The sequence below is a fragment of the Numida meleagris genome, chromosome 4, assembly GCF_002078875.1.
Source record: "Numida meleagris isolate 19003 breed g44 Domestic line chromosome 4, NumMel1.0, whole genome shotgun sequence".
Classification (NCBI taxonomy): Eukaryota; Metazoa; Chordata; class Aves; order Galliformes; family Numididae; genus Numida; species Numida meleagris.
This window is the reverse complement of record NC_034412.1, coordinates 7,846,426-7,860,091: the sequence shown is the minus strand read 5'-3', so window position 1 is coordinate 7,860,091 and position 13,666 is coordinate 7,846,426. Positions and strand designations below refer to the sequence as shown.

The 13,666-nt window shown below is 40.0% G+C and overlaps 1 protein-coding gene across 10 annotated transcripts in view; it reads left to right on the top strand.

Moving 5' to 3' along the window:
- Positions 1–13,666, top strand: part of MCF2L2 (MCF.2 cell line derived transforming sequence-like 2) — a 161,127-nt gene that overhangs the window by 132,111 nt on the left and 15,350 nt on the right. For all 10 annotated transcript variants that reach the window (XM_021394650.1, XM_021394658.1, XM_021394651.1 and 7 more), the window contains 6 exons: positions 403–528; positions 3,407–3,628; positions 3,913–4,005; positions 4,421–4,499; positions 7,046–7,121; positions 10,206–10,315. In XM_021394650.1, coding sequence (XP_021250325.1) covers positions 403–528; positions 3,407–3,628; positions 3,913–4,005; positions 4,421–4,499; positions 7,046–7,121; positions 10,206–10,315 — 706 coding nt within the window. The remainder of the gene's footprint in view (positions 1–402; positions 529–3,406; positions 3,629–3,912; positions 4,006–4,420; positions 4,500–7,045; positions 7,122–10,205; positions 10,316–13,666) is intronic.

The following is a 13,666-nucleotide window of genomic DNA, read 5'->3' as shown; positions in this document are numbered from 1 at the left end:
TTACAAGTTCAGTCTATAAATTAATTGATATTTTCAGTAGGGAAAAACAAATCAGAACAAATTCCAAAGGAAAATGGTGAATTTTGTAACACCAGAAATCATTATATTGAGTTTCTTTTCTAGAAGGTATGGAGTAGAAAAAAAAAGGAAGTAGTTTTGTGATACATGAAAGATTATTGAAAATGTATAAAAATCTCATCTTACATAAATCCATAAAACTTGAAAATTTGGGGAGGTTCAAAGTGTTCATCCTCAGTGACAATCCTAGTGAATGTCCTGTTTTTATTTTATCCTGTATTTCTGCTACTTCGTCTATGCAGCACAAATTTCAGATAGGACTGTGTTATGGTGGCTTCTGATATAAGAAATTTTCAAGTAGTTTTCTCATCATTTTTTAATCAGGAAATGCTGAAATGTAGCAAGAATTCAGAGGGTACTGCTGAACTGGAAGAGGCCTTGGCCACAGTGCTTGATATCATCAAATCCGTAAATGACTCCATGCACCAGATAGCGATCACAGGATATGAGGTATTATTTGTTGTTGCTCTTACTGTTGTCTTGACCCACGTTCTTTATCATCATGGATCATGCTGTGCCCATGGCTGGAACATTTTGCAGGAGCCTATGTCACATTCTTGAAGGATGCTTTTCAGTGGCATGTTGTGATTACCAAGAAGACATGTCAACATAGCTGTCACGTGGGGGTGGGTGGTGAATGTGGGAGGAAATGGGACAAATGCAATCCATATGAGTAATCACAGACAAAACTCATTTGTAAGTGAGAGGCAGCAAAAATGACTGATGTAAATTAAGAAATTTGCTGAAACTGTCTGTGACCCCAATGCAACTCAAGTATTTCCAAATCTTTGGCTCTTAGGGAAGAATATTTGGCTTCTCTTTAAAGTGGGTAATAGAATCCACCCCAGTGACTGGCAAACTCATATCTGAGGTGTGAATTAACAACTCCAGTACAAATAAGGCCATGAATATACATATAGATATATATATCTACTGAAGCTCCACTGAAGTCATATGACTTACAAGATCTAGTAAAGAACATGAGCCTTAGAGTGAGAAGTGGAAGTGACTAATGTATAAAGGAGAAGCATGTCTGGTGAAATGAGGCCTGAGGGTGATGTGATTGCCCATTTTGAAATAACTGCAGAGAGAAAAAGTAAAGGAAAAAATGTAAGTTTTGAAGAATGATTATATCAGAGTAATAGTCTGAACACCAGAAAAACAGTATTCTGTGCAGAACATGACTTCCAGAAAAAAGTACTGTGTCTGCGTGGAAAGAGTTAATTTTATTTTGCAGGATGGAATGGCTTCAGAAGTTTTGATTTCTATCTTTATCTCTTTTATTTCCAGTGCATCTCCATCTGATAGCTGAGGAAATCATGCCTGTTGTGTCAGCGTTATTTTATAAATGCATTTAAATGTGTGCTTAGCTACATATCATAGATCCAAAATTTCTTCTCCTCATTCCACCTGTCCCTGGTGCTCTGCTACGATAGCCAAATAAGCACCTCCCATTGCTCACAAAGCCACTCCCCTTTTTGTGGATTTTTTCTCACACAGACATGGTAGAAATATTTGCCAAAAACGCCTTGCAGAGACAGATATTATGCCAGTGGAAAAGCAGGTTTTGTGGCAGCTGATGAATGCTCCTAATTGCATAGGCAAATCTGTTTCATGGAGCTGTGTACGTACAGGCTTGAGGAGTTGAACTCTTGTGTTTAACGTTGTTTTTTTGTTGGTTTTTTAATATGTTTTTATTTTGTTTGTTTTTAGCCAAGCCACCAAAAAAAAAAAAAAAAAAAAGCCCGGAGTAAAGAGTTTGGGTAATAGGACTTTCAGAGATGTTTCCTACAATTGTTCTAACCTTTATATACAATGTGGCCTGGATAGTTTGTCCATTGGCTATGCAGTACATTAGCCATTCATACGTATCTCTCATTTTCCATAAGCATGAGATCCAGTGTACTGTTCCAACAGCAGATAATTATATCTGAGGTAAGGATGAAATCATTCACCTTAAACAAAATTCCTGTAGGACAAAATGTCACAGTCCACTAGCACAAGTTATCAGAAATAGTGTATTTTTGTATTTCTGCCCACACTGAAGACACAGGCCAGAGGTTTTAGGCTAATATCTAAGTCTTTTGTAGAATTGATGCAAACTGCCATCTCTATTCATCCAATGGATGAAAGTCTAATAATATCCCGATATGGAGTAGAAAAGTACCTAAACATACATATTTTGTAGATAGATCTAAGGTAGGGTAGTGAGTGAGAAGGAGACCAATTTGCAATCTGTGCTTTAAGAAATCATTCCCACTGAGCCATCAGCTGCCCTCATAATCAATTCAACATACCAATGTTGAAAATATGTCCTTTGATAATGAACTGAGCTTATTCCCTAAAATTATTATGCAAAGTACTCCCAGGAAAACTTGCCACTAGCATAATTTTGGTCATCATTATTCGCTGAAGCACAGTACTGTGTGGATGTTGCCATGTCCTCCATATCCGCATATTATTACACTCTTTAGCACAGTAATACACTGTGAGTGTAGCTCACAGTGCCAGCCAGTTTGGCACTGGATGTGTGCCATTTCCACATATTACTACACTCTTTAGTACTGAACCGAGCTATAAATGTTTTGTTGGTGGCATCTGAGACAAATGTCATTTATATCCATTTAAGTATTTGCCCATCAGTGGTCCTCAGGCAAGGTCTTTAACTCAGAAAGGTCTGTTTTCTGTTTAGTTTCATTCTCCCTCAGATACTTCTATGGGTCTTTGGTGCATTTGCTCTCTCTTTGCTCAAGGCTGTACAGCACTGCATAGTTTACAGATGGTGAGCTGAGAAGCTATTGTTAAATGCTGTTTAGCAATGGGAGAGAATTACACACCTCCATACCTCTAGGCACCAGTCTGTGTTTTCAGACATCTAAGGCCCTGCTCAGGGATGAATACCTAAGAAGATCATAGCAGAGAAGAAACTGAACAGAGAATCTTTTAGAGCCAAAGCATTTCACTAGCTTTTCATACTGCCTTGGAGTCAAGAGTGTTGAAACCCACTTCTTGTCAGAAAAGCTTGCTGCTTGTGTGGTTGTCAGAGGGGACAGCCAATGCATATGATGTAAATATGGTACTGACACTAACTATGAATGGAGAGGCAAAGTGGGAATTATGGACATGGAAAACAATCATCTGTTAAACGTAATAGGAAGAAACCATACAAGTTTAGCAAGATATGAGTAGGTGGCCTTGCAGATGTAACATGTCTGCTCTCCGATAGAAAGGATGCCTGGGTACATGCCTCTGCCTAAATGAAGGCTCTGTGCCTGTGATTACCCTAGCTCGGACATAATGTATGTTCTCTCTTTTCCTTGCCTGGTAGGGGGATGTAAGTGAGCTTGGTAAGCTGTTGATGCAAGGTTCCTTCAACGTATGGACTGACCACAAGAAGGGTCACAACAAGGTGAAGGACTTGGCAAGATTCAAACCGATGCAGAGACACCTCTTCCTCTACACAAAGATGCTGCTTTTTTGCAAGAAACGAGAGGAGAACACAGATGGTCATGAGAAGACAGCTTCATACAGCTTTAAAAATTCATTAAAGGTAAAAAATGTGGTAATGGGGAAGGGGGAAGAAATAAATCTGTTGTTCTAACAATAGAGGAGGTTTCCACATGGAGACCTGGAGGTATCTTGCAACACTGAGTAAAAGGAAGCTCCCATTTTAGTTTTGATTTGGAGTCAGACCCAGTTGTACGTTGCAACTCCAGGTGTGAAACTTGGTTTTCAACTCAATACAGCCTTTTAAAAATTCATCTTGGGGAGAATGAATTTAAAGACTATTTACATTTTCCTGAGTCCAGCTTCTAATTTTCTGTTTTGAAACAGATGAGCACAGTGGGCATTACAGAAAATGTAAAAGGAGATAACAAGAAGTTTGAGATCTGGTATAATGGCAGAGAAGAAGTCTATATCATTCAGGTAAAAACAATCCTTTATTTCTGAGGACTATACTTCCTTTCAGTTGAAGTATTTTTAACAAAGTTTCCAGTTTCATTAATTTCACTGTCCAGTACACTCAAGGATCAATAGTGATTGAAATCTTCATTGTTGTATTGGCACTAAAATTACTAATATATCATTATGGGTATATGACTTTGGGTGGAAAAGAAAGCAAAGTAATGGAAAATTACTTGGAACATTGGACAGAAAGGCAAGGACCGGACCTTAGATTCATGGTAACTTTTCCATCTTGAAGAGTGCCCTTTCTTTTGATCTAAAAATCTAGCCATTGAGTTTCATTCTTACATGAAACTGAGAGCAAATGTATGTTAGGATATCCAAGGGGATGGCAGCATGCTTTGATCTGCTTTGCCTTTTCTTCTTGTGTTCTCAGGCATCTTCTGTTGAGCTGAAAAACACTTGGATTTCCGAGATACGCAAAGTTCTAACAGGACAACTGGAAGCATGTAGAGGTAGGACACAGTGTGATTTGGTGATGTTGCCTTCTTTCTGTAGCTGTGTGTGACAACATGGAACCGGGATGAGTTATAATGTCGTTCAGTACTAGCAGTGAAATCAGCAAGAGCTGAGCTTCATTGCAAGGACAAGTTGGATTGCTGGGGTTTAAACCCTTGTGCATAAATAATTATTCCATTCAGAATTAGTCTGAGGAACGTGATTTCCCTCTGTTCTCCCTCTCAAGCATAATGCTAGAGACATCCATTTCCATCAGCACATGAGGAGATGGGGGCCCAGTCTTCACTCTGTGCCTTCTTATAAGACTGACACGAAAGATCTCCTTCTACACAGATGAGTGCACACAGCAGCTGTTCTCCTCTGTCTCATACTTTATTTTACTCTGTGGTTTTGAGTTGATTGTTGTGGTTTTTTTGTTTTTTTTGTTTTGCTGTTATTTGTTTTGGTGGGTAGGCATTTTTAAACCTGGTCACATTCCTTACGTTTTGACAGTTGTAAATGTGACTGTCAGTCATCTCTCCCACCTTCTCATCGTAGCAACCTTCCTCTAAAACATGATTAATGACATTTCCCTCTCTCAGTGAGGTGTCACTGTGAAGCTGTTCGGTGACATGCTCAACACATGAATGGTTGAGGCCTCATAAGTACCTAAAATAATGTCAGACTTTCCAGTGGGACTAAGACAGCCAGAATTCAGTTTGGTTATTCCAGATAGTGAGAGAACATAGTGATGAAAACTACCTGAGATACTATTCTTTTTATGAACGGTAATGTACTTTGTACATTTTACATATTCTCTTAGGGCAAAAAAGCATGGCTGTGTTCATTACAGACTTTTCTTGTGCCCTAGCATTGCTTCTTGCTTTGACCTGTCATTTTCTGCTTCTGTCATACACAGTCTTTAAAGCAATCCAGCAAAGCCTCTCCTCCCACATCCTTAAGATTCCTAAGCAGATTTTGTCCTAGGTGGAAACTTGTGCATGTGCCTTAACTTTAGATGTCACCTTTATCTTAATTATCTGTTTCACAAAGACGAGTTCTTACAATCTCCTTAAGTGCAGGGAAACAACTATGCACTTGAGCTTCAGCAGTGTAATCAAAGCCTTAACAATGTATGTACACATAAATAAACGCTTAGTACTCCGATCTTTTGTTCATATTCTTGTAGTCATCCTTTCTCTTTTTCATTCTGAATTTCACTGCAGTCAATTCAGCAGAACTGCTGAGGAAAGAACTCAAGATTCTTATCAGCCTTGTTTCAGGACTTGACCTCTTGACGTCTACTATTATTTCTCATATTTACTTCTGAATTATAATCAGTGACTTGACTTGGGCTTCTACAGAACAGAAAAATAGTTTATGGAGAAAGTATTTTGATATGCTATACTGTTTTGTCTTAATATCATAGGATCTTAAAATAATTCAGGTTTCAAGGTATCTCAGGAGATCACAGTCCAATATCCTTTTCAAAGCAGAGTCTGTTATTCATCAAACCAGGTTGCTCAAGACTACATTCAGTCTGGTCTTGGGAACCTCCAAGTTTACTTCGAGTAAAGTCAAAATTTCCTTCATTGTGAATCCAAGAGATCAACAATCACAGGGCAGAAATGGTACCTTATATACAACTGCAGCTCTTCCCATTGCCTTTTCTGAAATGATCACATGATGAAAGCCATTACTCCAGTACTGAGAGCAGGAAGAAAATGGTTTTTCCAGTAGTATTAAACAATTTCTATTTCCAGTGACTTATGAAGGAAGAGGCTGTAATTCTTTGCTTAATCCAAGACTGGTTATTTTTCCAACTGTGCACTGTAACAAGAATGAAGAAGGAAACATTTGTCTAGGCTGCTTTTAATAACTGTTGTTAAGAGTTGCACAGAGGGTTGGAATGTTGGAAGGAGTTGTTTAAGTGAGCAAAGGGCAAAGGAGGTGGACAAAGGTATGTGATACCTTTGTTTAACATAGGGGTAATTAGTGTCCAAACATTTAGTATATGTGTCCTCTTCAGAGTTCTGCAGTGAGGTAGAATGCTAGCAAGGCTTTGGGCAACACCTTGATGCATAGATCCCCATGAGCATAACTGTCTCTTCTGCAGGCAAAGGGATTAAAGATGCAGCTCAAGGAGCTGCAAGGCTGTGAATCAGTTGCCAAAACCAGGAATATAGCTACTTCCGACTCCCTGCCCAGAGTGCTCCTTTCTCCCAGCGTTCCCACCCACAGAAGACTTTGTAAAGATTAATCTTACAGTGCTGCCCCTTCCCATTTCTCCATTTTAATCTCATTGACAGAAGCTTTTTCTTCTTCCAGAGTGAAGTAGCCCCAGGATCTCAGCAACCTGAGAGTCTGAGGGCAGTTCTTTCCATTACCTCTTCACTTCTCAGTGTCTGACTTTCCTGGCCATGAAAAATGGCTTGTCAGCATCTGTTTCCTCCCCTCCCCTCTCCTCCTCTCTTCTACCCTTTTTTGCTTTCTCTTATTTTACACAAGCAAGGAAGCAACTTATACGATTTGGATCACTTTCTTTTTTCTTTTTCTATAACAGAAGCAAGTCAGCTACACCAAAGAATCACTGAGAGTGTGTACCATGCACCAATGAATTCCTCCAATATAACCTCCAGGTAACAACAGCTGTCAAGGCATATCAGGGCCATGTCTTTGACTTGCCTTTTGCCTTTTCAGTACACGAGTTCTTAGTGCTCTATGTCTAGCTTCCGAAATATGAACTTATTAAATTGTCTCCATATTATTTAAAGCCATGTAAATTCAGTTAAAGGTTTTGCTCATGGGGAAACTCAAAATCACAATGCAGAATTCATTTAAAAGATCATCATTCGAATTTTCAAAAGAACCGTATGCTCCCAATTAACTTGAAGTTTAGATATTGGAACATTTCCAGGACGTTAAATGGAGCTGTCAGCAAATCTTTGTAATGCCCCAATTGCTGGGCAGATTTGCTACGTGAGTTGGCATGGCATACCACTGTAAAAGTTTCTTTGTGATTGCTTTTGCAGGACTAACTAAACCACGATATCCCAGGTAAATGCAGCCAGCCTTTGAGAGTTTCGCAGCTCAATGCAAGAAAAATTAAACACATGTAGTGCTGCTAATCCTGCATTGTATTTTCTGTTGGGTTGGTTATATTTCAGGTTTAAAGCCTAAGCTGAAGACGTTTAAGGTGAAAATCTTTCAGCAAAACCAACTTGGAAACAGAGGGAGATAATTGTTCAAATAATGATGAACTGCACTCACAAAAATTTTTCAAATCAATCCTTCTCACAAAGGTCTTAAAGTGAGAATTTTCAAAGCAGAAATTATAGGCAAAATACAACAGCAGGAAATTAATCAACACCAGGAAGAAAGAATATATATTTATCTTAGAAAGGATTAAATCAGAGGGAAAAATTAGTGCTTGCCCATGCTCTACCGACTATCGCAGAGAAGAGAGCTTAGATGCCTCTGCTCCAATTGCTGGGTTATCATAGGGATCAAGAAAATATGAAATGTCTTCATGACAGAACAAGACACTGGGTTTTCATGAATGGAACAAAGTACAGACTCATAGTGGCTCTTGTAAACTGAGGCCACCTTGACCCTCTGTAATATTTCTCAGAGAGGAGCAAGGACAGAGGAATTGCAGCATGAGACATCTCTGCAGTGATCAGTGAGAAATAGTGGATCCAGAATTCCTCAGACTGTGGAGCCCTGCCTGCAGCCACTTTTGGGATGCTGGGCAGCAGCAAGGAGTGAGAGGAGGAAGTTAGACTTCGTGACATGGGCACAGTCTGTTTATGACTGACATGACTAAGCAGCCCCGGTTGTGAAAGATGCTGTTATTAAGCCAGGAATAGACAGTATTAGCCAAAGAGCAGCCAGCATAATCAGTGCTCTGCCAGTAGCTGGAAGTTAATTACTGAGATTTATCTAACTGTTGCAATGCCCTCTCCTGGGTTGCCCTTCTGTAAAATGGTTATTGCTTATTGGGAATTGCCAAACCTGTGCTGTGACTGTGAGGAAATCTGTTTGCAGAAAACCTCTGCCTCCCCAAGTCATATCCATTCACAGTTCCCTTTATTTGTTTACATGCCATCACAGCTCTTAGGGCTGCAGTTCCACCAGCTAAGGATTGGAGCTGAGATCTCTGCAAAATAAACACTCACAGTTGATGCCTTTAATACAGGTGGTTGTTGAATGTCCCTAAATCCTGTTCAATCTATTTAAATTCTCTCTCTGTAGATTCTTACCAAAAGTTTCATTGTTTAATCCTAAAATGAGATGTCCTGTGGTATCTATTGCTGCTGATATCTCTCTGAAAGGGTGGTTGCAGCATTGCACTGATAGTGAAATGATCCCTTTGTATTGTTTTCAAATCTATTTAAACATTTGCAGATTAAAGAGACTATTTTTCTAACTGCTTAATTGTCTGCTTTTCTGGAAATGACTGATTCAGTCATACATCCATGTAAAAACATCCTGTGCACAAAGATATACAAAGATACTTGGAATTTTACTGCAGATGCTGTTGCAGAGAAGCTGGTGTGTTTTCTTGGAGGCTTTCTCACAGCTGTAAATCTTTAACTCTGTCAGCTGCATGTTTCACAGTTATCTCAACCTAGCTGGGAAGGAGCAGAGAAAAAACAGTAAGGAAGTGGGAGTGTGCTTTGGATTTGTTCCTGTATTTATTTTGAGCGTGATTTTGTACCTAACATCAGGTTGTAAAGTCACATTTAGATTTAGTGCAGGAGGTAACAGAGACCTCCATTAAGGTTCCGTCAGAAACAGGTCAGAGATTCAAATACAAAGCAGTCCCATGCTGCCTTGTGCTTATAAAAAGTATTCACAGATCTCTAGCAGTCCAACTGTTTTTAAGATTTTAATGATAACTTGGGCTTTCCCGTACAGCAAGACATGTATGTTAAGTATAAAAGTTCATATGTTAATTGTAAATAGCAATATAATTGCCGATACATGTTAATAACGAGCATTTGGGAAGAGTATTTCAAGCGTGTGGATACAATGAAATCCGTAGAAAAATCAGTCTCCCAAAGATAACAGTCAAACACCCAAACCAAACTGCTAGGTAGAATGAGGAGGGCAAGAACCACACAAAAACTTTGCAGCTTGAATCCTATATGAACCTCATGCAGTGGGGTCGTTCCCATTACAAATGGCAATGTCTGTACCTGTGTAGATCTGACAAGATGGATCCTCTGGTCTGTGATTCAGTTGTATAAATATATGTTCCACTTGGATTCATGTTTTCAAAGAGCAGAAGGAACAGAAGCTGGGGGGTCCCAGAGCCAGCAGAATCCATATGCTCATCTACACATGCTATGACCTCTGTGTGACCATCCAGCACTCATTTCTTTCCTGAAGTCAAGTACACTCATGCTCTAAAGAATGGAGAACTGAGATCCAATCCTGTTTTGTAATCCAGTTTCCTACCTCGTCCTTCCAAATCGGTTGCACTTTCAAAAAGAGGAAGGATGCAGGGGCTAGAATGGCTTTTTCCACCATACATGTGTGCACAGATGCAGACTATTATAGGACACGCAGTTTTAAAACCTGCCTTTTACTCCTTAACTTTAGGCTTCTTCATCTGATGGTAACAAGGGACGCTTAGTGCTGGTATCTGACTCATGACTCAGTGCTCCATTAGCTATTAAGCACGAATATAACTATTTTTGTGTTTCTTTTGTCCAAAGGTATAGCAGAAAGTCATCAAGCATATATGAAAACAAATCTGAAACATCAAACGTGGAAGCATCTAACAATAAAAACAGGAATTCCAGTCCCAGCGCCAGACAAAAGAGAGGTAGGAGTTCTGAGACAGAGCTTTTTGATTCCAAAGGGTAATAGTTTTATTTTTTCAAACTCATTTCTAGAGTTTATCAGAATAGTTAGAATTTGTGTTGTCAAAGTTCAACATCAAAAAACAATGCCACAAACCTGTGTGACTGTACTGTGAAACATATTGAATCCCAAGAAGCACGGAATCCAAGAAGTTTAGGAATTTTCAAGTTCGAGTTCTGATGCATTACAATGCTCTTTATGTAACTTCTGGTTTCAAGAATAGAATTTTGGAGGTATAGTATGCATGTTTAAACCTCTGTATCCTGGATAAGTAAGTTGCTAACCATCTTTAATTTTAAGGTTGCCTATGAATTTTGTTAACAAATGTCCTTGCTTTGCGTCCCAGATTTTTTTTAACCTCCTCTATGTATAGGTTCCCTGATAGTTTATAGTAAATAAATGCACATGTGGTTACAGAAAGTCCCTCCATTATCTAAGGGCATAAAGACAATCGATAAATTCTGTACAGGCTAGGTTAAAGTGAACACTAAAGAGAACTGCATCTCATCTGGCAGTAGCAGGAATGGAAAATATTTCAACAACAGTTTCTCTTTCAGGTACTACTTTAAACAACAGAACAAAGACTTTTCTAATAATAGAAAAAGAAGGAAAATCATAAGGTCTTAAAAGAAGAGATTAATAACTCTTGATATGGTCAAAAGTATTGAGTAGTTTTTGATTAAAAAGTGGGCGATTCATTACAATTTTTTCATTGGAATAAGTTTTCATTATTGGGAGAAAGTTATGGATTCTTCAAGAAAAAAACGAAATTTCTTAATTAAAAGCATTTTTCTGTAAAAATATATATCTTTTAAATATGACATATTTTAAAATGAAAAAAAAAAAGAAAAAAAACTTGAAAAGCAGTCTTTCATTTTAAATTCATAAACTCTATTTCTTAAAAATGTCCAGGAAAACAGTTGGTGATTTTTAACTGGTCCAACTTGTATGCGAGTACGGGAGGTGGGATCACTGTATTTTCTGATTTTCATTCTTCTGTCTTCTGCTTTCCCACGACTAGTTCCTCTGGGCTCTCATTGTAATTCCTTTGCTACTCACTTGCTAGCTCAGCTGAGAGCCACCTCATGCTCTGGTATGTAGCTGCTCCCGCAGGGCTAAGCAGTGACTCACTTCTCTCTGTGGGATTCAGGGCGTGTGTGCACATCCTGCTCTGCAAAACACGCTGTGCAGAGAGCCAATGGAAGAGCTATCCATGTTCTGATGTCCCGCTTTTATCTGCAGTTTTAATTGGTGTCCTCGTGAGGCATTAGAGCCTGTAGCTGGGACTCTGCAGGGGCTGAATCCAGTCACTTTAAAGGTGCGCAGATAGGTCCTATTTTTGAAGGTGCCTAGGAATCATGCTGCGACCCTCTGGGGCTGTGCTCATCTACTGTATGTGTGCAGCTTGGAGTCTGGAGCTCTGCTAAAATTGTCTCTTTTGTGCCACCTACTGACTGTATTACTCCCAATATCTTTGCAGTTAGCATGAAAGCAGATTATTTCCGAATACTGTTTTCTTTCTGTAGTACAGAGTGTGTGTGTGTGGGGAGGGGGTGCAACTGCTGGCAAGGTATATCAGCTTTATCACTGCTACAGGTAAGTGCATGTGATTATTTGTTGTCCACATATAAAACAGCTTTTTGTGTGGACTTGATTGGTAAATTCACTGACTTGAAGTTATGTGGGAGACAAGTCCTACAAGGACCTCTGTAGTACAGCTGGTCCCACCAACCTGCTCACAGCAAGGTCGGCTGGAGCAAGTTGCTCGGGGCTGTGTTTAGTCAGGAGCTGCATGTTTAAGGATGGAGACTCCACACCTTCCCAATGCACACAGTCTCAGTCTTTATCCTTACCAGTGAAAACGTTTTTTTTTTCATATTCTTAAGTGGAGTTTCCTGTATTTTCAGTTGATGCTGATTGCCTCTCCTGCTGTCACTGGGCTCCACCGAGAAACATTTGGGTCCATCTTTACTCACCCTCATCAGGAATTTGTATACACTGATGAGACCCCCTCTCAGCCTTTTCTGTACAATCTGAACAATTCCATCTCTCTCTCTCTTCATAATTCAGCAACTGCAATCCCTTACTCATATCCATTGCTCCTCACAGGATTCACTCAAGTACACTGATGCCTCTCTGGTTCTGGGGAGCCCAGCACAGGACTCGGGGGTCTCACCGGTGCTGAGTGGGGAGAAACATCTCCTCCTTGAACCTGCTGATAAGCCTCTTCCTCATGCAGCCCTGGATGCTCTTGGCTCTTATCGCCACAAGTGCGCATTGCTGGCTCACGATCAACCTGTTGCCCATCTAGACTTAGTCCCTATTATGTCTGGAAATGGTTTTTAGGATTATTTGGTATACCTGCAGAATGAAAGAAAAGTTTTGAAAGAACTCTGACACAGACAGCATGTCACTAGAGACCAGTCTGTAGCGACTGGCACACCCTGGGCAGCTGTGGGGACTTGTGAAATCCTAAGAGATCCCTCTGTGAAGTGATACAATTCCATGGCTGAAAAACTAGCAGAACTAGCATACAAACCCTCACCCTGTACACACACACTGTTGTACTTTCCTGTGATACTGTTATTATTGAGTACTATGGATTTTCTTGTTCTTCACAAATGGGAAGGAAATATACTTCATATACAAGTTTCTGGGTTTTTTTTTATAAGCTAATCTAGTGTGATCTGAACTTCAGCCTGCAGGATGGGCTTTGTCCCAGGCCCACAGTATCTTTACAGGCATTGCCTAGCAGTGGGAGCAGTTGCTGTAGTGAGTGAGGGCCAGCACAGGTGGTCCAAAAGCCATACACATCCCAGGGCACCAGTGTGCAGCCCCACAGCTGACACTGCCCCTGGTAGCATTTCCTTACCTGCCTGCCCCAAGACTGGCAGCAGGCCCCTAGATGGAAGGAGCTGACCACTCTGACGCGCTATTAAAACCTGTTCATCTCACACCCACCTATGCATGCAGGCTCCCTGGATCCTGGATTATCTTGGCTGCAAATCAGGAAGTGATGGGATGCACTTTCCTTTGGAAGCTCAGCTTGTGTGTCTGATGCTTGTCTGTCAGTTTGGATTCACTGTCTCTCCATATTCCCTTTGTATTTCTGGTCTTCATTTGTGCCCCTAATGATTTTAAATCGACAGTACATGAAATAAAAGGGAGAAGAAAGCTAGTTGTTAAATCCCAAGGCAGGGAACCAGGTAGCCAACACATGGCTTTTTTCCTGCTCATTTGCCATAATCCTTCTTTGTGTTACCTGTCTTCACAAAGAAAAAGACACGCATAATTTGGCATGAGTGCATGGGTG